This window comes from Panthera onca, chromosome C1 (genome assembly GCF_046562875.1).
Source record: "Panthera onca isolate mPanOnc1 chromosome C1, mPanOnc1 haplotype 2, whole genome shotgun sequence".
Lineage (NCBI taxonomy): Eukaryota > Metazoa > Chordata > Mammalia > Carnivora > Felidae > Panthera > Panthera onca.
Genome location: NC_138346.1, coordinates 151,025,088 through 151,052,381, shown reverse-complemented (window position 1 = coordinate 151,052,381; position 27,294 = coordinate 151,025,088). Strand labels below are relative to the sequence as shown.

General features: G+C 35.7%; 1 protein-coding gene across 6 annotated transcripts in view; it reads right to left on the bottom strand.

Annotated features, from left to right (window-relative positions):
- The window catches only part of TTLL7 (tubulin tyrosine ligase like 7), a 139,348-nt gene that overhangs the window by 27,738 nt on the left and 84,316 nt on the right, over positions 1–27,294 (bottom strand). For 5 of the 6 annotated variants that reach the window (XM_060624331.3, XM_060624325.3, XM_060624330.3 and 2 more), the window contains exons 14-18: positions 24,256–24,342; positions 19,591–19,789; positions 15,618–15,823; positions 14,486–14,620; positions 12,320–12,400 (exon numbers count right to left, since the gene is read on the bottom strand). In XM_060624331.3, coding sequence (XP_060480314.1) covers positions 12,320–12,400; positions 14,486–14,620; positions 15,618–15,823; positions 19,591–19,789; positions 24,256–24,342 — 708 coding nt within the window. Of the gene's footprint in view, positions 1–5,275; positions 5,709–12,319; positions 12,401–14,485; positions 14,621–15,617; positions 15,824–19,590; positions 19,790–24,255; positions 24,343–27,294 lie in introns of those variants that run through there. The other variant, XM_060624333.3, reaches the window with a different exon arrangement.

Sequence of the window (27,294 nt, the reverse complement as noted above, 5' to 3'; positions counted from 1 at the left end):
TATATTAAAAATAAAATAAATTTAAAAAATAAAAATAAAATAAAAATAAACCACTAAATATCTTAGTGAAAAGCATTGGTGAATATCTTTTAGTCCTTAGGTTAAAAAAAGATTACTTTAACTCACAAAAAAGTGTGGGTCATAAAAGAATAATAGATTGATTATATTAAAATTAAGAACTTCTGGCCATCAAAAAATACATTCAAGAAAATAAAGGATCAAGTTACAAACTGGGAAAATAGATTTAAAATATATACCTCCAACAAAAGATTAATATCAGAAATACATAATGAATGCCTAACAAATTGTTAACATAAACACCACCAACTTAGAAAAAAATGCACAAAAATACATGGACTGGAATTTCACAAAAGAGGGAATAAATTTGCCCAATAAACATAAGAAACAAAAATTAAAACCGTAAGATATCTCTTCATGTCCATTTAACTGACAAAAATTCAAAGTCTGACAATACCAAGTGCTGGAGAGACAGGGACGTGCAGGGTGTCTTAGACACTTTTGGTGGGAGTAGCAATTGGTGCTGTCACTCAAAAATGGCTTGGCATTATCTCCTAAAGTTAAAAATTCATATACCCTATAACCCAGCAACGTTGGTCCTAAGAGAAATCCTCTCAGAGGTTAAAAACAAGAGGCATGTACAAGAATGTTCTAACAGCTGTTCACAATTGCAAACAGCTGGGAACATCCTAATTGTCCTTCAATGGGAGACTGAACAAATAAACTGATACCCTCATTCCAGTGAACTATTATACAATAATCAAAATGAATGAAATACAACAACACGCAAAACACAAGCATCCTAGTAATATAATAGTACATTTTTAAAAATGCAAACCTGAGTTATAATATACAGTATGAAATCCCTTTAATAGAAGTAAAAACAACTAAATATTAAAAATACTTATGGGGAATAAAGATAGACAAATAAGAATTTATAAAGAAAGAAAGTAAAGAACCAATAAATCCTGAATTCAAGAAAATGGCTCCCTGAGATATGGGGAGGATGTCCAGGGGAATGGAGTAGAGTCATGTGATTGAATAACAGGTCACTGCCAGGAACATAAGTTTTGTTTTAGATGTGGGGGTCACAAACGGGACAGTGACCTTACAAACACTAAATAAAAGCAGGTCATATACAGACCATTAATGAGAGAGTATCATGAAATAAGAACTATGATTAATCTAATTCTGGACAACTGAAATCCTAGAGGTTCTAAAAAAATTTGTAAACCCAAAAATTGACTTTGCCCAGTTCACATCTATTTAATAATTATACAATGAAGTATTTCCAATGAAAAGCCTTAAAAAAAAAAATAGGAAGCACCAACAAATACAGTTATTCAAACAGTTATTCAAGACTTTTACTTTGTATTTTATTTATCTAATTGAAGGAACTGCCTGGAAGTATGTGAGTGAGTGGTGAGAAGAGAAAGAAGCTTGCAAACATCAAGGCTGAAGGAAGACAGATTTCCCTCAATTGGCACAAATGTAGAGAGAACTGGAGGCAGATAGAGGAAGAATTTAATTTGCCTGTCTTTAAAACAACCATATTTAAAGAAGTGATACTAGTTCTCTCTGAGAAGGCAAATGTGGAATAAATATCTGTTTAAAATCAATTTAGTAAAAAGCTTTCAAAACACTTTATTTAGAGAAGAAGGTCGACTCCAACTTCTCACGATGAATTGTGTGAGCCTCATGCCTTCCCTTCCTGTTCACCATGAAGTGGAAACAGTATTTGCAACTCCCACTGCAGGTTAAGGGTATGTCAGATGAAGGGGCAGCGAATAAGGAGAGAGAATGCAATCTGTAATAAAGTCGCCTGGGGAAAAAATTGTCCTGGAAAAGCTCGTTATTACAGATAACAAATGCTTAATAATTAAGAAGTATTTAAAAAAATTTTTAATATGAATTATTCACAATACTGATATGTATATTGATTAATACCTTTTATTTTTTACAATTTTCATTTAAGCTATTAGTTTAACTCATATGTATATTTTTTAATGTTATTTATTTTTGAGAGAGCAAGCAGGGGAGGAGCAGAAAGAGGGAGACAGAGAATCTGAAGTGGACTCCACACTGACAGCAGAGAGACCGTTGTGAGCTCAAACTCACGAACACGAGATCACGACCGGAGCTAAAGTTGGACACTTAACCAACTGAGCCACCCAGGCACCCCAAACTCTATATTTTTTTAATGTAGAAAGCAGTACTCATGACTGATGTGATGGAAGAATCCACACTAGCAGTAAATGATAAATTTCAGTAAATTTTCCTTTCTACTTTCTATGTATTAGTGAGTAATAACAGGCCAAAAGTCATAACACAGGACAAATTTAAAAAGTAGCCATGCTAACGTTAATTTCATATTCTATTAATAAATAGCTATTCAACTTTAAAGCATTTGAGATTATAAGTTATTTGTTTATTTCTTTTTGAATACATTTTATGGTAAAATGCACACAACACATAAGAACCAAAGAGAAGAGCCTGCCTGCTCTATACTAAGCACTATACTAGGTGCATTATTTAGTGGAGACCCTCTTGGCCACTGCTCTGTACATGTTTTAGTCTTAGTTTAGAGGGAATTTTAAAACCATGATCATCTAATATCCTAGCCCACACATGACTGAAGGCAACTTCAGAAAGCAGCTAGGGAATTAGGAGTGGTGAATGCTTGTGCTCTACTCCTAATGTTTCCTCCAAAATGGAGAGATGAATACATTTGCTAGGCCTCTTGCACCACATCAAGTATCTCTGCCTGAATGATTTCCCAGAATCATGAGACTAGCATGATCTAGGCAACCCAGGAACTTGCTCCTTCTTTTCCTGAGCAGCCCACTGGGAACATACATTCTACTTTGCTTCCCTTTGCCCTATTTTTATTTTATTTTATTTTATTTTATTTTATTTTATTTTATTTTATTTTATCTTATCTTATTTTATCTTATTTTATTTTAATGTTTATTTACTTATTTTGGGAGAGAGATAAAGGGCGAGTGGGGGAGGGACAGAGAGAGAGAGAGAAACAGAGAATCCCAAACAGGCTCTACGATGTCAGTGCAGAGCCTGATGCGGGGCTCAAACCCACGACCTGTGGGATCATGACCTGAGCTAAAATCAAGAATCGACTGAGCCACCCAGGTGCCCCTGCCCTCAATTTTAAAGGAGGCAAGCTCTCTGCTCCTGGAGAAAGGAGGGGGTTAGAGAGACCTGTAATTTGGAGGGCACGAGGGCATGTAAACCAAGGGGACAAGTACCTGAATCCCTTCATCTTCCCTCTGAGCCTTCATATGCACTCTTTCCTCAGCTTGGAACAGTCTTCCTTATCTATTCACCTGGTGAACCTACTCAGGGACAACTTTACCTGCCATTAAACTATGATCCCTTAATCCCCGGTTCCTCCTCTATTAATAACTACCTTGCTTTATTTTAATTTCCTGTTTCATTAATACAGACTGTTAATCCATATAAAGGGAGGCATTATGCCCATCTTGGTAAAAAACATATCATGTCCTCAAGGCTGAAGATAGGTCTAGCACTCAATAGGTGTTTATCTTAGTGAAACTGTTCCTTGCATCAAAGTGAAACCTAAGCAGACACGGTAAAAATCAGAGCTCACACTTTTTGAGAGCTTCCTATAGACCTCACTGTGAACCAGGGACTGTTCTAAACACTTTTACATAAAACAATTCACTTAATCCTCAGAACAAAAACATAAAGTAGGTACAAATTGATCCACAATCCTTTTCCAAAAAATCACGAGGCTGGATTCCATAATCATAAACATTTCTATTTCCACAGGAAAAATATGAATATTCAAACCAAGACATGAGACAAAAATAACACATACCTTCCTGTCAAGTCATTGTCATCAAATGAATTCAAGTAGGTTAGGTTTTGCTGCCTAACGGTTATGAAAATTTTTCATTTATTTTTTTGTTTATTTATTTTGAGAGGGGGTGCCAGTGGGGAAGGGGCACAGAGAGGGAGAAAGAGAATCCCAAGTGGGTTCCTCTCAGTGTGGAGCCGGATGCGGGGTTCAGTCTCAACGATTGCAAGACCATGACCTGAGCCAGTATCAAAAGTTGGAGCCTAACTGACTGAGCCACCCAGGCACCCTGGACATTTTTTCGTTCTGAGAACACTTCTGGATCTCATTTTATGGATGAGAAAACTCTGGCATGGAGCAGGTAAATAACTTCGCCAAGATTACACAGCTAGTAAATGGACAGTTCTGTAGCCAGAACTTCTGGGGAAGCACTACCCAACACTGCCTCACAACTAATTTGATCTGCCCAGGTGTGAACAGCAAACTCTACAAGAGAATCAAATTGTTACTTCTTAGATTCAGATTTGCCTCTAATCAAGTGATACTTGGGAAAATGGGTTGGGTTACTGTACATAAAGAAGGCTGCCCAGGCACGCCCTCTATCAGGGTCATGGTGAAGGGTCTAGTCTGCTTAAGAGGCTCACAGATGGCAAGAGAGTGACTGCACCTTTAGCAAAACATCCACTGAATAATCTTAGGAAGGCAGAGGGCAGACAGGCAAGAAATCAGACTGGAAAGAAGTAAATTAGTGCCAGTTCTATCTGCAATGCTATTTTGGATATCTGGGTGCTTTGGTGTTAGAACAAAATGGTAGATGAATGATTTGTGAAACACGAAAACAAATGGTCAGCAAGTTGCCCTTTGTGTTTATCTGTGGACTCAAGTGAGGCTAAGTTATAGAATATAGGTATGCATTTCCTGACATTGTGACTTTTAAAAGCATCCCGATCTAACATTAAACTCTCCAAGGGAAAAAATAAATAGGAGATTCAGTCAATGAAAACATTAATAAAATGAAAAGATTTGTCTTTTCCATATGAAATATAGCACATTGAAGGCATAGAGCACACAAATTCATATTTTGCAAGAACATACAGATGTTGAGTGACAAACTGCTCCATATGGCTGAACAGTTGGTTCTAAATTAAAATAATGGCATGAGGTGAGGGAGGTTTAGAAATAACATTAAAATCACTACATGCTGTACTAATGATGCATGCAGCAGCCATGGCTATGGGGGAAAGGCACTTTTGCTGATGCAACACGAACAGCTCTGTGCAGCATCTATGTCGGCTCAAATGAAAAAGAGATGGGAAATAATAACATCAAAATGCACAAAGAAGCAGCTACAGTAGGTATTAAAAAGAAATTGCCATGTAGAGAAGGAATACTTGATAAACAAGGATCTCAGAACCCCCAAATAAATGCAAATATGGTCTAACCTTAATATCACTACTTATTTCTCTTCATCCTCCAATCTTAGGTTTAGGCCTAGGTATCACGTCAGAGAATAAGCTTCTCAGCAGATCTGGCATTCTTCACAGCCCGCCAGCACTGCAGTATTTTCATACTTCTCATATATTCCTTACAAATTATAGAAAGCAGCTGCATTCTTGGCAGAAAGCTGTATTATGCAAGTGTGGAGTTACCACAACATGATATTAAATAAGATTAGCTGTTTCCATTTTCACCTGGTGAGGATTCTGTTCAGTATTTAATTCCCTCATTCTTGACCTTTAACGCTTACATCCAATAAGGAAAATTTGAAATAAGGCACGTGAAAGAGTTTGTGTATGAGGATTCTAATCTTACAGTTTTATAACATTTTAATGAGCAACCAGCAAATGCTTTGATCCTGGAACAGAAAAAGTGAGATACACATTTCAACAACGGTCTATAAATAGAATTAAGAGCTTTAAATTATGCATTCCACACCGAATATAGTGCTTGGGACATGATAGTCCCTCAATTAATATTGTTGAATGCATGTTAGAATGAGCAAGTAACTAAATGAATGAATGAACAACCCTCAAAATCCCCAGTAGTGCCTAGCACAGTAATCGTACAAAATGGCAACCAATAAATGTTTGTCAAACTAAATTGCATGACATGCAGCCTCTGTGGCAGCCATGAAGACGTGCCATTTGGGTCAAGTTGCTTCCAAGAGTGAGTTAGCCTCCCCATTCAGGATCCACTGCATCATTCGAGCTTATGCTCTCCTCTGACTGTCCCCAACCAAATGGTTGGGCATGGCTGGGACACCTGAGAGGCGTCATTTCTGCCTAGCAGGCAATGCTTGTTCTGCCTCCCCACCAGCGCTACAAGGCTTTCTGAGAACTTCACTAGTCTCAGGTTCTTCCTCCCAACCCTCTTGCCTTCCATTCACAGCTGTCAGACCTATACTGCAGTCTGAAGGCCCGTTCTATCTACTTGAACTCTCTTACCCTTTTATCTTTCTTGTGAGTTTTCTCTTATAAATCTCTTTCACTTCTAAATCTGTCTTATGTCTGCTCCCCAGGAGACTGAAAGGACACAGCCTTCCAATGATCACTATCATCCCAGCCCAAAGAAGCACAGAGCTGATTAATCCACATCTAGATGTAAATTAGTTAAGTGCACGACCTTATGAATAAGTAACGTTTTATAATATCTAAGTCTACGTTCAACAGCTGACCCACATTCTAGGTTTCTTTTTGTTTTCTGGGATGCAATTTTTGGCTTTAAAAAGCAATAGCACAGGTTTCAAACAGATGGCCAAATAAATGGTTAATATATTACAACCCAACAGACAATTTTTTTATACCTCATTTCCACATACTCTACATAAAATAATTCTACATCTGAAGAACTGAACTCTTAGTAATCTCGCTGTATCTGCAGTTCCACCTTCCACAGTTTCAGTTACCCGAGGCCAACCACTGTCCGGAAGCAAATGGATACTCCTTCGGACGTAGTCTCAGAAGGTCAATGGTAGCCTAACGTTGCGTCACAATAACTACGGCATTCACCTCACTTTATCTCATCATGTTGGCATTTTATCATCTCACGTCATCACAAGAAGAAGGGTGAGTACAGTATAATATGATATTTTGAGAGAGAGAGAAACCATATTTATACAACTTTTATTATAACATATTGTTATAATTATTCTATTTCATTATTAGTTATTGCTGTTAATCCCCTACTGTGCCTAGTTTATAAATTCAACTTTACCAGTGGTATGTATATATGTATGAGAAACAACAGAATATCTACAGGATGCAGTACTATCCCCATTTTCAGGCATCCACTAGGGGACTCGGAATCCCCCGCGAATAAGGGGGAAGCACTGTTAAATAAAACACATTGGAGAAACAGCCTGGTATGATGATCCTTAGTAGGAAAACAAAATCAGCCTGCATTTTATACCTCCTAAGGCAGAACACCCTCTCATATGATGTCTCATTTCTTTACAAAAACCCTCCAAATCTTAAGGTTAAAAATCTCAGAAATTCTGAAAAGTTACCTGCCCCAAGTAAAGGACAGAGGCAGTATTTAACTCAAATCCACATGACTACAAGTCCAGTACCTCTTTCTACTATCTAATATTGCCCCTTATCAACATATAAAGCTTAATTTTTTTTCAATGTACTTTTCAACTCATTATTATACTAGCTCTCTTGTTGCAAGAAAAAAATATTTCAGTCATTCTCTTATCTCACTTTACCTCTTGATTTCATTTGAAACAAAACAAGATTGGGAAGAGGTAGCGAAAAAGTATGTATATATTATAATATATACATATACATATACATATATACAACTAGAGCAGACAAACATACTTAAGTTTGTCCCAATGATTATTTTATAATATATCTCTATACTTATCCTATCTGGGCTAAATTTTAAGTACTTCACTTCATTCATTCTAATGCTATTGATTAAATGAACAAAACATAAAAACAACAACAAAAAAAATCCCAATTAAAAACTCTGTGTTTATGTCTCTTAGAGCTCAAGACCTCCACCGTTGGCTGGCCTTATGATTTGCATTCATGGTATGTGTATTTGTTATGCTTATTTTGTGGGCATGGGTGAAAGAACACATACATTTGGCAGGGTAAATTTTACAAAAAGGAGAAATTTACAAAAATTTGTTTCCTTATTATCCCAGTAATTCCTCATGGGTGACAGCTCCTCAGTGGCCCTGGCAGTGAGGGGGAGAGTGTCATCACATGACAAATGCTGCTGAGAGCTGCCTTCTGTTTCTTTTCCCAGGAGCACTTCACCTTTCATGATGTATCTGAGAAATTAGAGTTTGTTTTGGAAAAACAGTGTCTTAAAAAAAAGGGTTGAGGGAAGAGAAAGAAACGCAGTGATCATGACGTTACCACGAAAAATTGTTGCAAACAAGTTGTAGATGTGTAAATTCTGGCCTTTTCCTTTCCATCATAGCCTAGGCCTACTATTCCTGAGCCATCTTTCAGGGCTTCCTTGAAAGCAGGCAACGTGGCAGGATAAACTTGCTCTAGCTAAGATCAGCACTTTCTGTTCTCTGAGAGTCAATATTCAGCTACAGATTCTTCTGCCAAAAACACAAGTATTAAATTACCTTCTGCAGAACTTCCTTAACTGCTTGGGTAGTGTAAACTATGGGACTGTAACACGTTGTGCATTGAAGATGCGATGTCTTACTACTTTTTACAAGCATAGAGGACACAGAGTACTTTTGGTTTATGCCGGAATGGAAGAAGCCACCAAAGGGTTCAAAGAAAGGATACCTAGGTATGTAAGTTGTATTAAAAAATTCTGCCCCCTCACACTGGCGCTTCCACTCCTGTAACATGACAGTGTATGACAAGCATGGACATGTGGCTACACATCTGGGAAATGAAGGAAAGGGCTACACAAACACAACTCACTCCAAATATTCTTAGAGGACATCAGTACAGGAGAAGTAGATGTACTACTTGCAAGTAAATTTACAAGCAATTGTTTAATTTTACTCAAAATTTATAAACTCAATTTATAAATTGAACATAACAATCCTAAAACGTGAAATAGTTTTCTTCCAGTTCACAAAAGTCATTACTATTCACACACATCCTCTGATCATCCTCTACAATGTTTATCAGACCTTCTCAAATCACACGTGAAAAAACAGAATGGCGTCCTCGTTTGTAGCTGCTGTTCAAATAAACACACATCGGGGAGCCTGGGTGGCTCAGTCGGTTGAGCGTCCGACTTCGGCTCAGGTCATGATCTCGCGGTCCGTGGATTCAAGCCCCGCGTCGGGCTCTGTGCTGACAGCTCAGAGCCTGGAGCCTGTTTCGGATTCTGTGTCCCCCTCTCTCTCTGACCCTCCCCCATTCATGCTCTGTCTCTCTCTGTCTCAAAAATAAATAAATGTTAAAAAATTTTTCAAATAAACACACATCACTAGTGAAGAAAGGAGGAGGCAGAGAGAAGTGAGCTTGCCATTGATAGAGTTCATAAAAGAACCTAGAATTGAATCAACTTAATAAGTGGTTACAGAAAGCTTCCTACAGGTAACTACAAAGTAAGACAAGCACCTGGCTTTTAGAGAAGTGGGGAAAAATTAATAGAAAAATCTCTCAAGGCAGATCATAAATACAACTGAGTACAAAGTGCCATGAAGATTTAGAATAGGGAAACATAACACGTGATTGTAGGGGAATCCAGACAGGCTTCACAGGAATGCCTGTGTCTCCCTGTCATTCTGCCACTTTTGAAAAGATTATTTTAACTTGAAAAAAGTATAGAAATCTACAAAAAAGGTAAGAATGACAGCAAATGTCACCTCTTTCCTTCCTGTGGCTCAATAAGTCTACCCTCTAGAAATATATCCTCTCAACAATTTGGTACCTAGTTTTTAAAAATTTTTTATGCTAGATATATATATTTAAAATAGTATATACACATTAGTCACTTAAAATGGGACAACACATATTATTGTACGACATGACACGTTTGTTTGATTTACTATCCTGATATCCTTTTGGATGGCATATAGAAAGGAACAAGTTGACAGAGGTGCTCCTTCTTTGAGATGCCCAAGGCGATCATGACCTTACTGGACACTCTTGCAAACCCTTTAATGGAATTTCTCAGCAGGAAGATAACTGAGAAAGTTCTTATCTAAGAACATATTAGAAGGCTGCCCCTGATCTGTCTAGATCCACCCTGTCAACTACAGTAGCCACTAGACACATTTGGCTATTTAAATTTAAATTTAAATTAAAAGTTCAGTTCCTCAGTCACAATAGCCACATTCTAAGTGCTCACTCAATGGACATACGTGTCTGTGACCACTCCTTTGGACGTCACAAATATAGCATATATTACCATCTTTGCAGAAAGTTCTATCGGACAACATTCATAGTAAATCAATCTTTTTATTTCAGCTGACTGGAGAACAGAAGTTAGTCACAAAGACTACATGGGTGACTAATGGAGAAGAAAAATGAAGGCCACCCATATTTGGAAGGCTCCCTCCGTACGCAGGTGAACCACACATAGTTGGCACTTATCACTCTGAAGCCAGAATGCCTCTGGACGTGTGAAAAGGGATGCCTGATAGCGGATGGACTCATGGCCTTCGGGTGACACCTTATTGATTGTATCCTTTCACTCATGATTAGCTACCACTGGCTGATTTTGCTAATGTATGTTTGTTTCATATGTTACTAGCCATAATCTGATGCTATCTCTCAGGTTAAGATCTATGATTCCAGAATAGTATTCAATTTAATGAAACTGAATAGTGTGGATGCACTATATTTAACCATAAATTTATTGATAAGATATTTAGGCTGCTTCAAATGTTTTGCTTTCACACATACCACTGCAATGAATGCTCACACATGTAAATCTTTCATACACACAGACAATTATTTTGTTGGATAGAATGTTGTAAGTGGTTTTGCTGCATCAAGGTTATGAAAATTTGTAATTTTAATAGAGACTGCAAATCACCTGTCTATGGAGTTGTATCAATGTATCCTCCCTCTAATGATATAGCAAAGGCCCTTTATCCATACTATTTCCATCACTGGATATTATCTGTCTGATTAATTTTTGCTAATATGATGGCTTTTACTTGCTTTTCCTTCATCATTAGTGAGGCCAAGGATCTATTTACATGTTAATTGGCTATTTGAAGATCCATAAATTGTCTTTTCATGGTCTTTTTATGTACTTTGCCATTTTATTTATTAATATTTATAGGATAGTTTGTCTTTTGATGGTTGATTTGTAGAAAGTTTTGGTTTATTGGTATTACTTTGTGTTTTATGTGTTACAAATGTCTGTCTTCCTCCACACCCCTCCTCCCATGCCCCTCACAGCTTCTGCCCTTTAATTTGGTTTAAATTTTCATGTAATCAAATCTGTCAGTATTTTCCTTAAGATTTCTGGGTCTAAAGTCTTTCTTAAGAAATGGTTCCCTCATTCTAAGGTTATAAACATATCCTTTTCCTTAAAACTTTTAATATTTTCCTTTTTTTACATATAAACTGCAGTCTATCTGCAATTTATTTTTGCATATGGTGAGAGATAAGACTCTGACTTAATTTTCTTACAAAGAGGTAGCCAATTGCTTCAGTATCATTTTGGGGGGAAAATGATCATTTCTTCAAGTCTTTAAAATGTCACATTTATCATGTATTGTAAGTATATTGTATAAACACTTTATAAGTATTTATAAATAAGTATTTATTTATAGGTATCTTATAAATACTTTAATCTGCTTCTGGCCTATTTCATTTTAATTATCAACTTACCTACAGTTTTCCATCTTCTAGATTACAAAAAGTACATGGACTGTATACCTCTTCTGCTCAAAATTTTCAGTGGCTTTCCCTTACTTGGAATAAAATCCAAAGTCTTTAGACAGCCCATGAAGTTGTGATCTGACCCTTGCCCATATACCCAACTTTAGCGTTCACCACCCCTCACTCACTCTTCACCAACACAAGCCAATGATCCTATAAATAAGGGAATAAAATGGTCCTTCTATGCTTCAGGGACACCTCAAGCTAACATCCACCTCAGGCCCTCTGTATCTGCTCTTCCCTCTGCCTGATTGATACATTGTAACTGCAGTTATCTGCATAGTAGCATTTCCTTAAGGTCTCTGCTCCCATGTTACCTTCTTTCTTTTTTTCACTCTGATTTATTTTTCTTCAGGTACTTACCCATTAGAATTGCCCTTCATTCTATTATATATTGTTTATTATCAAACACCTGAACTAAAATATAAGCTCTATGAGATCACGGGGCTTGTTTTAAATTCACTTCTTTTATCCTCAGAACCTAGAACAGTGCCCGAAACACAGTAGGTGTGCAACAAATATTTGTGGAAGAAATGAGTAAACAAATGAAGATGTATATAGCTTGATTATGGATATGGATGAATGATCTTAATACATAATCCCAAAGGGCAAAACTATTTTTGGAATTACTCACTTTTCGTTGTTTTACAGAGTCCAATTTTATGAGCCAATATGAAGCCACTTTTGTTTTATGATACCTCCAGTTATCAATGATCTGTTTTGGGAGAGAAAGATTAAGAAACTTAATCTAAAATTTTCCTTAAAAGGAACAAAAGAGAAATAAATGGGGTGAAACTAATATTATTAATTTGTGAAACGGAAGCACTGTAATATTACTTGCAACAAAGAATGTTTACTTTCATAAAGACATGCCATCTGAATCCAAAGTTTTCTCTTTTTTGCTGTTAAAAGTACACAGTCTCTAATAAATGAAAGTCAAATGTCTTGAGGTACATAAGATTTGGGAAGAAGTCCAAAACACAGATTTTCCATTTTAATTTTAAGAGCTCTATTTACACAGCACCCATAGTAACAGAATATTGAACAACACATTAAAAGATAGCCCATATATATTCTATTATCCCTTTGTTTTGTTTATTGGGTTTTTGTTGGCACAAATCTTCAAAATTTCTAAATATATATTCCAGTAATATATACTATAGCAAACAGATTAAAATATTTGCTGCGTATGGTGAACATATAGTAAACGGTCTAATGTCTTATAGAATTATTCGTTACATTTTATTTATACTCTCTATTTTTTGTTTCCTTGGTTTTTTGTTCGTTGTTTTGATAGTGCATGTGCACGGGGGAAGGGCAGAGGGAGAGGGAAAGACAGAATCTTAAGCAGACTCCATTCCCAGCATGGAGCTGGATGTGGGGCTCGATCGCACAGCTGCAAGATCATGACCTGAGCCAAAATCAAGAGTTGGATGTTTAAACAACTGAGCCACCCAGGTGTCCCTATAAGCCCATATATATTCTTTATAAAATAATCACATCAGCCACAAATATTAGTTCTACTCTCTATCTAATTTTTCTTCTACCTAATTCAAAAGGGTGGTATGTAGCTAATATCTCTAAGTAAAATTTATGTACAAAAACTTTGTTTTTACCCAGAACTTGATTGAATAAGATTAATATGTAAATAAAAACAAATGTACATAAAGCTTTATAATTAATGTTCACTTTTCCTCCTTTTTCCTCAATGTAACAAATATCTTGGTAAGCAAGATATCATTTTCACTTTTTAAAAAATATATATAACAATACAAGGAATAATACTTGGGGGGTTTTGCTTATAACTATGTCATGATTACAAAATAGAAATTGCCACTATTAATTTTTTAGCTAAGAAAGTTAAATTTTTATTATTATTTTGTTTGTTTCTAGACAGTTCCTTTAGATAGGTCTAAAGTAATGCTAAAACATGAAAAAGGCCAAGTGCATTGTTGTGGTTCTTATCCTACAATTGGCCACTAGATGGTGTCTTCTTCTCTGGAACAACAACAACAGCAACAACAACAACAAAAAACCAAAAAAAAAAAAACCCACCAAAACCAAAACCAAACCAAACAGAACAGGGAAACCAGAAAACAACCTTCTGTTACTGGGGGATTATCTAAGCATGTCAATTTGAAATAGATGTTTAAATGAAATTAATCTGTGACTGAAGAAATGCTCTTTCACCAGAAATATCTAAAAGTTGGACATTCTTTCTAAAATAGAAGTAAGTAAAAGTCCTTGACTTTAATATGAATTTTAGGACTGTGTCATTTTAGAATGTTCCACTGGGTGGTGCAAATGTGTTTATAACAAGAAAAACCCCCAACATAAGCCATTTTAAAATCTGACCAAAACCAAAACCATTCAAGGAGCCACATTCAAATATTCTTGATATTTTATACTGAGGGCCCTACTTTTTTCATTACAATTCCTTCCATGTTAGATCCTTCTAAATCTTTACAGAAGGAGGCTTAACTTGGTATTTTTTTCATCATTACGAACAGTAATTATTTAACACTAACTATTCTCACTTATGAGGCAATTTCATCATTTTAATATTAAAACAGGACTATACGCTAAAAGATATTCTGCTTTATTGATATGGTGATCTCACTGCTCATAAATCATAAAAATTAAAATAACCCCTGTATTTTCTAAAGCTTGTGGAGGTTGAAAAGAACATTAAGTTTACGATGACATTCAGAATGATGCTATCAGGAAATAAATTTTAATATTTTAAGAAGAACAATAAAAAGGTACAACCACCTTGGAATTTCATACGTTAAATACTCACATCTTCTATCAGAAGTAATGATTCTGCATCTGATTTTCCTGGAAACCGGATCTTCATGTCCTTGAGGACAAATAAGGTCTGACTTGTTAGATGGTCTTCTTGTTCCTTTGTTCTCGGTTGCCGCAAAGACTCACTCTTAAATTTGAAAGAATACAGATATTTGGAGGGGGTCTTATTTCATTGTGCCACTATAATCTGAAAGATATTTCTAGGTAAAAATGATGCACTTTTAATTAAAAAAAATAACAAAAAGAAAATTTTTTTTTTTACATTTATTCTTAGGATTAAATGGATATGATTTTCCAAGAATGTCTTTCACACTTCCACACAGTTGTAGTTTATTTAGCACAAAACACTAAAATAAAATGTAAGTGTTTAAAAAAGACTTCCTGGTCGGTTCCATTTGTTCCATATACCTTATGCAATTCTTGATTAGAAAAAATAATTATTGATAGTTACCAAATGAAATTCATCCATTTATATTTTCTAGACTTTTCTCTTTGGGAACATAATCCACATTAAATAAACAAATAAATCCCTGGCCTATGTGTAGGTGCCTTGAGATATCTATTTGAGCACCTACAACTATGCCTGGTTGCAAAATAAGTTCACTGACCTCCTTAACACTGAATCTCTGGGATTTGTGCTAAGGAGGGAATATGCTGTATGTTAACATGAAGAAAACATTATGAACTATGTTATACTTCAGTAGCCTAAGGATAAGTTATCAATGGTTTGTTTTTTTTAACCTATTAATCAATCATCCCATTAAGGAAAATTTACTATCCAACGAATTCCCCCAAATTTACATATATACTGCACAATACACTGCAAGGTGATACATTTACTCAGATGATTTTCAACAAAATTACCCTAGACCATCAGCAAATGGACATAAAACGTTATTCTCAGTGTCCATCCTCAAGTTCTATGATATAGTAGAGTCTGCTTTTGAAGAACTCATACTAAGTTATAGGCTAAGTTGGATGAATAACTCAAATTCCAGAAGACCATGAGTTGAATTATATAAAGGATCTGAGGTTCAACCTGTCCTCCTCCCCACTGATCCCTTTACCACCTAAATCCTGAGTGTAGTGCTTCCTGTAATCTCGGAGCGAAATAGATGACTTACCATCTGAGAGTTAGTAGAGCTGGCTTCATTAGTGTGAGGCAGATGCCTCATGTAGGAGGAAGCACGGTTTAAGGAATGCGACCGAGACCCTGAAGCCGGCCGGGATGCTGATATCATTTGCTGAGCAGAAAACGGCCGGTTGTCTGCACTGGAAGGTGATTGAGAAGAGATGGACCGAGGGCAACTGACTGAACGCCTAATAGAGCCTATTATGATGGAGAAGAGGGATGATAGTACAGTAGCCAGTTAGAAGTTTCCCACTTCATTGAGTTTATTTAAACTAACAATTAGACCACATGGTAGCAGGATGGCCATAAATGTAAAAAACATAGACATCATCATGAGAATATGAGTTTGAAGTTAATTCTTCAATATAAACAGTAAATTTGGTGCAGAACCCCTGTCATGTATGAAGAATGGCAACCATGAGAACAATTCTTAAACAGTTCTGTTCTTGAAATGTGACATAAAAGAACCAGAAGGAAGGAAAACTAACATGTATGGAGCATCTTCTATAAGCCAGGCATCTTGCCTGGTGATACACTTTTATCTTAATCCTCACAGAAACCCTCTGAAGTAGGAATCTCCATCCCCTGGAGGTTCAGAGGAAGAACTTTCTCAAGGCCACATGATGAGAAAGTGGCAAAGCTCAGGTTTAAGTCCTGACCTACATAACATCAGTGTCCTCCCTCTTTCTAAAGCATTATGTCATCTACTATCTTTGGATTAGACTGACAGTTTATTAGAATAATCTGTGTACAGGTTAAAAAAAGAATACTTTATAGCAAGATTCATAGGGAGGGATGCAAAGGAGTCTAGAGAGTGGCCAGGATAAATGGATGTTATATTTCAGAAACCATGAAAAAAATAAATAAATAAAACAGAAGAAAAACATAAAGATTATCCTAATGGAGTTTAAGTATGTAATTGGTTATTACAAGAGTGGGACTAGACAGATAGTCTTCTTATTCACAGGACAGGAAAAAAAATAGGTTTAAATTCCCATAGTAAAGATTTAAGTCAAGAAAAAAAAAATGTCTGGATCTAGAGGATTATCAGAACAAACTAGGGAAAACCATAGAATATCTTCCCCAATGCATATTGAGACCATTTATGAAAGAGAACCAACTGTTCCAGGTAAATTTTGATTCCTTGCACAGGGAAATAGAATATCACTCAATAGTATACACTTATATCCTTTTTAGTTCATATATTCTTTATACCCTCTGTTCTATATTTTCTCTCTGCTTGGGGAATATATCAGTCTTCACTAATTAAATAATTTAATAAAACTCACATGAAGGCAGGTTGAATACCCAAATAATTCTCTTCATTAGCTGTTGAAAAAAATTTAAACCTTTATAAAGGCAATGGACATAAACCTTATATTTAGGGATGTATTTCTAATGGATATTTTGAGTACACGATAAGCCTAAAACCATGTGGTTCTGGAAAGTACAAAAAAGTATACTCATTAAAGCTTATTACAAAAGGTGTTTAAAAAAAAACTTCCATTTTTTCTAACTATTAACTTTCTTCTGAACCTGAAAGTCGTATCTTTTTTTGGAAAGGACTATGCTTCTAGAAAAGGGCTGTGTGGAAAACACACCACTGCTCAACCTTCTACCAAGAAAACACACAAAAGTGTGTGCTACTCTTGTGCTACCTACGCCTTGGTCCTGCTCTCTTTGAGGGCTTAAGGTGACAGTTTGGACCTGTATAACCTGATCACAGGTGCAGAAGGAAAAATTTCCTTTCTCTTGAATCACCACAGATTCCCATTTTTCCCCTGCACACACTGGAAATTCAGACAGAATAATTAAATCACTAGACATGCCAATAAGTAGATAAACAAAAAATGGTTATAACTTGCATACACAAATTATGTGAGAAAATATTTCCTATCGTTTTTCATTTATGAACATCTTATATCAACCCACAATATACCTCTGAAACTATAGCAAGTTTGAATTTCCTAAGTTAACAAATGTTACACATAATCTGGATTTTGTCCTCCGTCATTAGCATTACTTTCGAGAGAAGCCTCAAAGAGCGTTTGTGGCTATTCCCTAGTGCAATATTAAAGACAGAATATAAAACAAATTTAAACCTTTGAGGTAATTCCTAATGACTATAAAAATAAAATATAACTAATAAATAAAAAGATATGTAACTGAATTAAGCTATGTTTAAAATGTGAATTCACACTTAAAAACATTTTTAATACACTATTTTTCTGATCTCAATTTATTAGCCTGTTGGTCTGAGAACAAAGAACACTCTCAGAGCTATAGAAATCCTAGCAACATATTCTCTATGCTATCCTCTGTCGGCTCATGCTCTTAGGAATGCACACCTTAAGCAACTGAAGAGGGCTTAAAAAAAAAAAAACTGATGAGGGGCGCCTGGGTGGCTCAGTCGGTTAAGCGTCTGACTTCAGCTCAGGTCACCATCTCACGGTTCGTGAGTTCGAGCCCCGCGTCGGGCTCTGGGCTGATGGCTCAGAGCCTGGAGCCTGCTTCTGATTCTGTGTCTCCCTCTCTCTCTGCCCCTCCCCCGTTCATGCTCTGTCTCTCTCTGTCTCAAAAGTAAATAAACATTAAAAAAAAAAAAACAAAACTGATGAAATCTAGGCAGGACAATGTCAGCTTCCAAAAGAGAAACAGAGCCCTCCTTACGTATAGACATATTGAAAGTACTTAAGGTGTCTTTAAGAAAAAAAGGAAGTAATTGATAAAATAGCTTGCAAATTCTAGAACAAGTGCTCAATAAACATCTTAAATGAGTAATTAAATAAATGAAATGGAACATAATGCATTATGTTCCCTCCAAACACATAAACTCTCAAAGACAGGACATATATTAGCATGTATATTTATGGAATAATTCAGTAAAAGAAAGTAAAGGAAAAAGAAAAGAAAGACCATTAAAAATCTTCATGGTAATTTGGTAAAAGAATAATTAAACATTTTCATGTTTGTGCTGTATTCCTTATGTTATGTGCCAAAGTATGGAAGGCCAGGTTTAAAATCCACTCAATACCAGGGAAATAACATATTAAACAAACCATTGCTGGAGATCAACAAAGGCTCACAGTTGTGTTTACTGCATGATTGAACTGGTCTCTTTAGTAGAGCCCTGGGACAACAGAGAACAAGGGAGAGACAGCAGAGATGGGAGTTAAGAAAAGCCCTGCACTGGAGTATCCAATGAGCCTGGGAAAAGAGCAATACCACACTGGACATTTGGGGATGAAAGAAGAATTGTGGACACCTCTGAAATCAAGGAAGGAATGAACGACAGAATGGAGGAGAGAGAAAATGTGAAAAGAAATAAAAGAAGAAAGAGAAAAGAGGAAACCAGAAAGAAGACAACACAGCAGCTGGTCGGCTACTCTCCTGAATACTTGCTGCATCCCAAAAGCCCTCACATAAGTGTTTAGCCCTGATGGAAATGAGGGAACAAAACTTCAACTATTTCACAATTCTGTGGCTCACAGAATTGATGATCAAGTCAAATGCCTAGAGAGATACACATTTTTATAGGTGAGAATATAAACTAAAATGGGTAACCAGGAGGAAGGGAAAATGGGGAATGGAATGAGAGAACATACTGTCTTAAAAGAGTATCAATTAAAAGAGAATTCTCTCTTAAAAGAGAATGAATTACCAGATTAGCAGCCATGAGGCACGTTTTATAAAATCCATGCAAAAATCTAGCACTTAACAAAAACTATGAAATATAAGACAATGGACTGTAAGAGATCCTTGACTCAAACCTTTTGTTTTCTATCTACAGAGCCTGAAAGGGATTGTGGGTTGTGCCCAGGTCCGGTTAGGGAAGGAAGCGGGAAAGAATCCAGGTCTCCTCACACACAACAAGGGTTCATTTGGCCCAAGGTCTTTTATTGAGTTCAGTAATTTCAGTTCCATAATTCTTCATATAACAACTAAATTAGAAGAAATTAACTTACTGGATTGTTGAATTAACTTGTAGTGGTTGGACTGTTTAAGGTCATACGTAACTTGTTTTTCTCTTTTCTTATTTTGGTATTCTTCCTTTTCATTGTCATCTGATTCCGAAGAGCTGCTGCTACTGTCATAACTGCTGTCACTGCTATAGTATTTCTGTCTTCTCATTACCTCAGAGCTCTCAGGCATGGAGGACAGAGGCTAAAATAGAGGGAAATGTGTTATTCTGTTAGAATTCAAAAAATTAACAAACTATTAGCATGATTAGCTACTATTTTTAATTTCCTGTTTATGCCTGCTGCTTTTCACAAAAGCCTGATAATCCCCCAAGTATGACTGCTACAGTGCTATTCACTAATTGTTCGTTTCTGCAAAATTTTCCTTCTTAAATGATACAGTTCAGTCATAACGAGGAGAATGCTGTTTCTGCATGATTTGAATAAATGACCAGAGTATTCACACAGAATAACAAAATAAAATATTTGATACGAAAATATAAAAATCAGAAACGTAATCATTCTGCATAACCACTTTTCTTCATTCCATACAAAGAGATTACTTGTACTTATCAAAACACGAAGATGTACTTTTATTGTACCACTGATGTTCAGAGTCACTCAATAATTGTGTGTGTGAATGTATGTTGCTTCTGAGAGAAAGAGAAAGAGAGAAGGAGAGAGGCAAGGGGAAGAGAGGCAAAAAAGGGTAAGAAAGCAGCTGCCAGTTAAACCACTATAAGTAACATAAATCACTGTAAGTCAAGTAAGGTCACATCATAAAACAGAGTCTATGAGCCTATCCACTCAGATAACGTATAACAAGAAGCAAGGTATTCCTCACATGTCTAATTTGCTGTGGATATTTTCACAAATAAAAATTTTTAGTTAATTATCTACTTTCCATATTGGTCATGAACAATTCCTGTCTTTTCTCATTTCTAACTATGACATATAGGTCTGGCCATAATGGAGTAACACTGCTTTTCATTGCTCATGCTACATAAAAAAAATTAATATAATGTAAAAATCAATATGGCATGAATTTTTGGAGGACAGGTGCCAAGAAGAAGGGAAAATCTGTAATGATTCAAAATGGTATTATGTTCCAAAATCTCCATTAGAATTACTTGTCTCCCAACCTCCCAATCAATATGTCTCCAATGATGCCAGCCGAAGGAATAAAAGGAAAGTGGGACAGCTTCACTTCAGAAAGAATGTGCACAACCAAGAACAAGACATTTTTCTGACTTAGTCATTTTAGGAGACTATTTATTATACAAACCATATGCCTCTTACTCCTGCTGGGAAAGGTGCCTGTAGTTGTATACTAGATTCTTGTTCTCTGTTAAACAAAAATGCTTTGATGTTAGCATACACCATAATGAAATCCTTGGTTACCGTGGGATTTCACTGAAATATCAAGGTATATCTTCTTGTGTATCAGTGTAGGATGAAAGATAAAGAGAGAAATAGCATTTCATGAAGTGCCTGGAATACACAGTGAGCCCAAGCATGATCCTCTTAAAGTTACTGCCTTTCCACAGGATGAAAAATAACAAAAGCAGGAAAGTAATTTCATACGCTAAGGTACCAACCTGTATTTCAAAGTATGCTTTCCTTTTGATAGTCTAATATTTACTGAGCACTGGCAATGTTCAAAGAGATATATATGCAAACACTGACTAGTACACAATCATCAAACATTCTGACAGTCCTGGGGAATATGGATTCTACAGGAAACACGTTTCTTCAGAAGTCTCACAGAACCAGAAGAAACACTGGCACGACCGGGCTTGCTAGTAATGCCCTCTTTCATGTAGGCAAACAGCTTTAAGGTTTCTTAAAGAGCTGACTACGTAATGAGTTATTTGATCCTATAAAGAATCACAAGGGAAAGCAGACAGCTGAACCTTTGTGTCATATGTGCACTTGGGACTTTTTGACCAACACACTGTTCAAGCAATAATTCATAAGAAGTCATAGCAGCATAAAGTTTGAACAGTGCCTAATTACAAAATGGAATCTGTAAAGTGGCATTGACTTAGGACGCAAACCATACTACTTATTTTTATGTCCAATTTTATTATGAATTGGGTCAGACATAAAAATATACAAATAGCAGAAAGATTAGTAAAACAAATATTTATGTCCCTACCACTCAGCTGAAAAAAAAAACAACAACAATGCTAATAGCTAATACTTTATGTGGTATTTATTATTTATATCGTTCATTAATATTTCTTAGTTTCTCAAATAAGGGAAAATTATTATTTCTCCTAGTACGCATTTCATTTAACCTGCACTATCTTCAATTATTCTTCTACTATAAACACACTGGAAATTAATGTGTAGCATATGATATCATCCCTTTAAAAAAAATTTTTTTAACATTTTTTTATTATTGAAAGACAGAGAGAGTCAGAGTGTGAGCAGGGGAGGGGCAGAGGGAGACACAGAATCCGAAGCAGGCTCCAGGCTCTGAGCTGTCAGCACAGAGCCCGACGTGGGGCTCAAACTCACAAACCTCGAGATCATGACCTGAGCCCAAGTTGGAGGCTTAACCGACTGAGCCACCCAGGCGTCCCCTGTGATGTCATCCCTCTATGAAGGAAAGCCTGCTTTGAAGTTTGGCTCAGCCCAGACCTTCAGTGTTCATAAAGTTAAAAGTTATAAAAATGCTTTTACTTCAGACCAATTATGCAGCTTTCAACCACTTGGAAATATTACTGACATTAATAACTACAGAAAGCAACCAATTCATTTCATTTCAACAAATACAGTTAGTTTCCACCACTTGCCTAGAAATAAGAGGGGTTGAAAAAAATACATCATATGAATTCTGCCCTCCAGGAGCTTATATTTTTATTTGAATGAGAAGCCTTATTTGATGAGGCAAAGAAAAATATGACAGTAGAAGGCTGTCTCAGGGCCTTTGCATTTGTCGTTCTAACATAAATATTGTGTCCCCGAGTTGTCTCATAACTGGTTTGCTGAATTGCAATAATTAATACATAAAGTTTAAAAACTATTCACTTTTACAGATAGTCTGAAATATATCTGTTCCAAAGGCATTATCAACAACATCTTCCACAATTCTTCAGTATAAAGTACATATTTCAGAAGAATGGTGCCTAAGATCCAAGGTCTCTGCTGTCCACCAGATACATATTTTTCACCAGATTCATCTTGCACTGTTTTACTCCTCAGGAATCTTCCATTTGAGTCATTCCAAATTCTTTCTTTTCTTTCCAATACTCTATGCAGTGTCACACCTCCATGTCCTTGCCTTAAATATTTCCTCTACCCTGAACATCCTTCTCCTGCTCTTTTTTTTTTTTAATTTTTATTTTATTTTTGAGAGAGAGAGCGAGAGAGATAGCACGAGCAGGGGAGGGGCAGAGAGAGAGAGGGAGACAGAAGATCCAAAGCAGACTCTGTGCTCATAGCACAGAGCCTGACGTGGGGCTTGAACTCACGAACCGTGAAATCATGGCCAGAGCCAGTCAGATGGTTAACAGACGGAGTGAGCCACCCAGGTGCCCCTCCTTCTCCTGCTTTTAAAAGATTAAAGCATTACTCATTTTTCAAGACCAAGTTTAAATGGCATTTCCTTTACGAGGCCATTCATAGTCTACCAATCCTTTTCTTCTCTATGTTAGTGTCACCCTTTCCTCTTCCTTTATTACACCACTTGCCACAATATACCTGGGTTTTGGTGCACCTATTTTTTCTTCCACCAGCCAATAAGGTTTTGGTGGACACATTCAACAAATTTAACTAATGGTTTTTGAGAACCTTCTAAGTGCCAGACACTGTACTAGGTGCTAGAGGTATACAAATGACAACACGCTTCCTACCCTCAAAGAACTTACAAATTCATACTAAAGCAAATATGCACACAACTGTCACAGCTGCTCTACGAAGTGTTACTTGTGGCACAGCAGAAGAAGCAGAAGAAGGAAGTCTAACTAGGGGAGTGAGGGAAGATTACACAGAGGCAGCAAGGGGTCAGCTAGATTAGAAGGGGATCTCTAATCAGTCAAGTAATGAATGATTTTTTTAAATAGGAAGGCATTCCAGAGGCATGAAAAAAGCATGACAGAGCATGCTGATGTGTGTAAGGACATAAAGATAGCTTTGTATTGCAGAAATATAAACTAAAAACAAACAAAAAACATAGTTTAAAAAAACAATAAAAAATGTTTCCAAGATTTTAGAAACTCAATATTTTCCTACTCTACTAGCAAGGACTTTGACATATGAAAAAAAAAAAAAAATAGCATGTAGCTATCATCACTAAAGAGCAGATGAAGGTAAAGCAACCGCCTGCTCATTTCTGCCTGCATGACAGCTTCCTGTTTATTCCTAGAAACCATACCTATTTTAATGAACACAATTTCAATGCTGCTGGGTCAACGATAAGTGGGGCTTCCCATGAGGGTCTCCAGAGTCATGATTTGCCTTATCTATAATGCTACACATCTCTGATCATTGTAAGTCTAGGATATGAGAAAAATGTAATACAGAATATAGAATAAAGGTACTAGTTCTAAGTCCCTCTTGGCCCTAACTTATAGGGTTTTCACTAGCATTAGGGAAAGAATAAAAAAATGAGGGAAACTATTAAAAAAAATGAGGGAAACTAACAAGAATGTAGAGGTATTGTACCTTTGGTCCTCGAGGCTTGACAGTTTTGCCCATCAGTTTTTCATCGTCAATTTCACATTGTTCCAGAAGATCTAAAATATCTTCCTCCTTAAAAACAAATTAAAATTGTGGTCACTAATGAACTCTAGAATTTTTCCAAGTTCATTAATCTCCATAAAATAGTGTACAACAAAAAGTCCTAGAACTATTTAATGAAGATTGCTCAGATCAAAGGAGAAATAAAGGGTTATGGAAAAATCTCTTGAAGAAAACTTCACTAAAACCTGGCAATATAAAAAATACATACCTGAAATCTATAATGTGTTAATATCATAAATAAATGTATCCTTAGGTTCTAGTACACTACTAAATCTTAGAGTACAATAGTTCAATAAATTAGCCTATTGAACATTTTAAAATTTCTAAAAGTACACTCTAGTTTCCAAAGCACAATTTCTTCAATTATTTCTATTTAATTAGTGCAAAATAATATTACAACTTCAGGCAGAAAACTGATGATTGGCCTAATAATTTCATTTAGAACAATCTAATGTTAGTATTTGGTTAATGGGCACAATTTAACGAAAATTCTTTCAAAATTTTAACTATTTTAACTATTTAACTATTTTAACTATTGCTCAAGAGTATCTTTATGAAAGAGTATCTTTATCAAAAGTTTTCATTCTATGGGCATAGTATCTTCTCTTACGCTCTTCTAGAGTCATTTTAAAGTCAAAGGGAAAAGTTATAAAACCATATACTGAAGTAGATGTTTGAGCAAACCAGAGAAATATGATATAATACCTACACTGAAAGAGGTATAATTTATGGTTTCTTTATTTATTCAACCTATAAATATATCATATCTTCACTTATGTATTATGACATATTTCAGTGTCCCTTAAAAAAAGGTTTTTGAAAATATAGAAATCTCATGGTACAATGGAAATTTGTAAAATAAGTTACTCTTCATCTCAATCCAATAAAGTTTAGCTATTAAAATACCAAAATACTTTTGTTATAATGTTTTGATTAAATAATAATCCTACAATGAATTCCAAGGACAGCAACACAAGATAATGAAAAAGAAACTCAAAGAGTTCTGTTTCTGCTTAGGAGAAAAAAGGTCATAATAGATAATACTTTCATTATAGCAGCTAGAAAAAGACAGATAAATTAAACAATCACATTTTTTTAAAGACATCAGAAAGCTGTGGTTTAAAAGGAATGTAAAAGAAACTGAATACCAGAGGGGGGAAAGTTCTTGTAGGTAAGAAGACATGAGTAGCCACTTTCTACTTTGGGACCATTTGTCTAGTCTGCACACAGAAAGGCAGAGACCATGTCTATAATAGACAGAGAGATTCTAGTGGGATAAAGAGAATCCAACAGAGTTTTCAATGGTCATGTGGGCTAGTGTAACATCTAGAGGAGCCCCACAGCAATTTTAGTGAATATGTAGTGGAGTAGGAGGATAGAGGTATGTAAAAGTCAGTGCTACTCCTCTGCAACCTTACAGATTTTAGATACTGATACAGAATGAGGTCTATAATAATCAATAAGTAACGTCTATCCTTGGCACATTTGAAACAAGAAGCTAATAAAACTACTACAACCCAGCCTGGACCTAGTTCAACTTTTATTTTATTTATTTTACTTTACTTTACTTTACTTTACTTTACTTTACTTTACTTTACTTTACTTCATTTTATAGAAACAAATTTGGCATACAACATTGTGTAAAGACACATTTACATATTTAATATGAGCCTAGAGCCCAATTCACTCTGTGTCTCCCTCTCACTGCCCCTCCCCAACTCACGTGCGCACTCTCTCCCTCCCTCTCCACTTCAAAAATAAACACTAAAAAAAATTTTTAAAAATTATAAGACATTAAAAATAACAGGAAAAAGTGACACTTGGACACACCAAAGTAAAAATGTTGAGTGAGAAAAAAAAAAAAAAAGCAGCTGGGGAAAAAAGACGTATTACATCCAGAAGGAAAACAAGAATAATGATGGTTGATTTCTGAATAGAAACAATAGAAACCAGAAGACATCTATAAAAGTGCTGAAAGAAAAAAAAGCCTGCCAAGATAGAATTCTATACCCAAACAACCATTTAAGAAAGAAGGCAAAATGAAAGACAATTTCAGACCAAACAAAAAAGGAGAAAATTAATCACCACCACACTTATGCTACACATGTGTCCATGTAGTTTTCTTTATATGAATTCTCCTTGTAATTTTCTCAATTTCCTGAAGCTCTGGATTAATGTATCCTATTGGTTTTGGAGAATTTTCCTCCAGTATTTCTTCAGATATTTCTGCTTCATTATTTTGTATTTGTCTCTTTACGGGACTCTAATTACACATATATTAGATCATTGGACAGCATTCCATCTATCTTTGAAACTCTGTTCTGTTTTTCCTTTTTTTATCTTTTTGTGTGCTTCAGTTTGGATAATTTCCACTGATATATCTTTGCTCTGCCCAGTCTGCCATAAGCCTATCTGGTTGTTTCTTAATTTTTTATTGTATTTTTCAGCTCAGTATTTGATTGTATTTTGAAAAAATATTTTCAATTGTTTTTGAAATTTCATTTCTCTGTTGAAATTCTGCATCTTCCATCCATTTTATTCATTTTTAATCAATTTTATTTATATGTATATTTTCTTTAATATGTGTGTAGTATTTATTTTAAAATCCTTGTATGTTAATTTTAACATGGAGATCATTTATAGACCTGCTTTTTAAAGTGTTTTTTCCTTTTTATTATGGGTCACTTTTTCCTGTTATTTTTAATGTCTTATAATTTTTTTAAATATTTTTTTAATGTGTATTTTTGAAGGGGAGAGAGAAAGAGCACGTGCACACCCGCAAGTGGGGGAGGGGCAGTGAGAGAGGGAGACAGAGTCTGAATTGGGCTCTAGGCTCATATTAAATATGTAAATGTGTCTTTACACAATGTTGTATGCCAAATTTTCTTCTATTAAAAAAATAAAATAAAATAAAAGGAATATGAAGGAATATGAAGTACTAAAGTAAGTTTCTTCAAACTG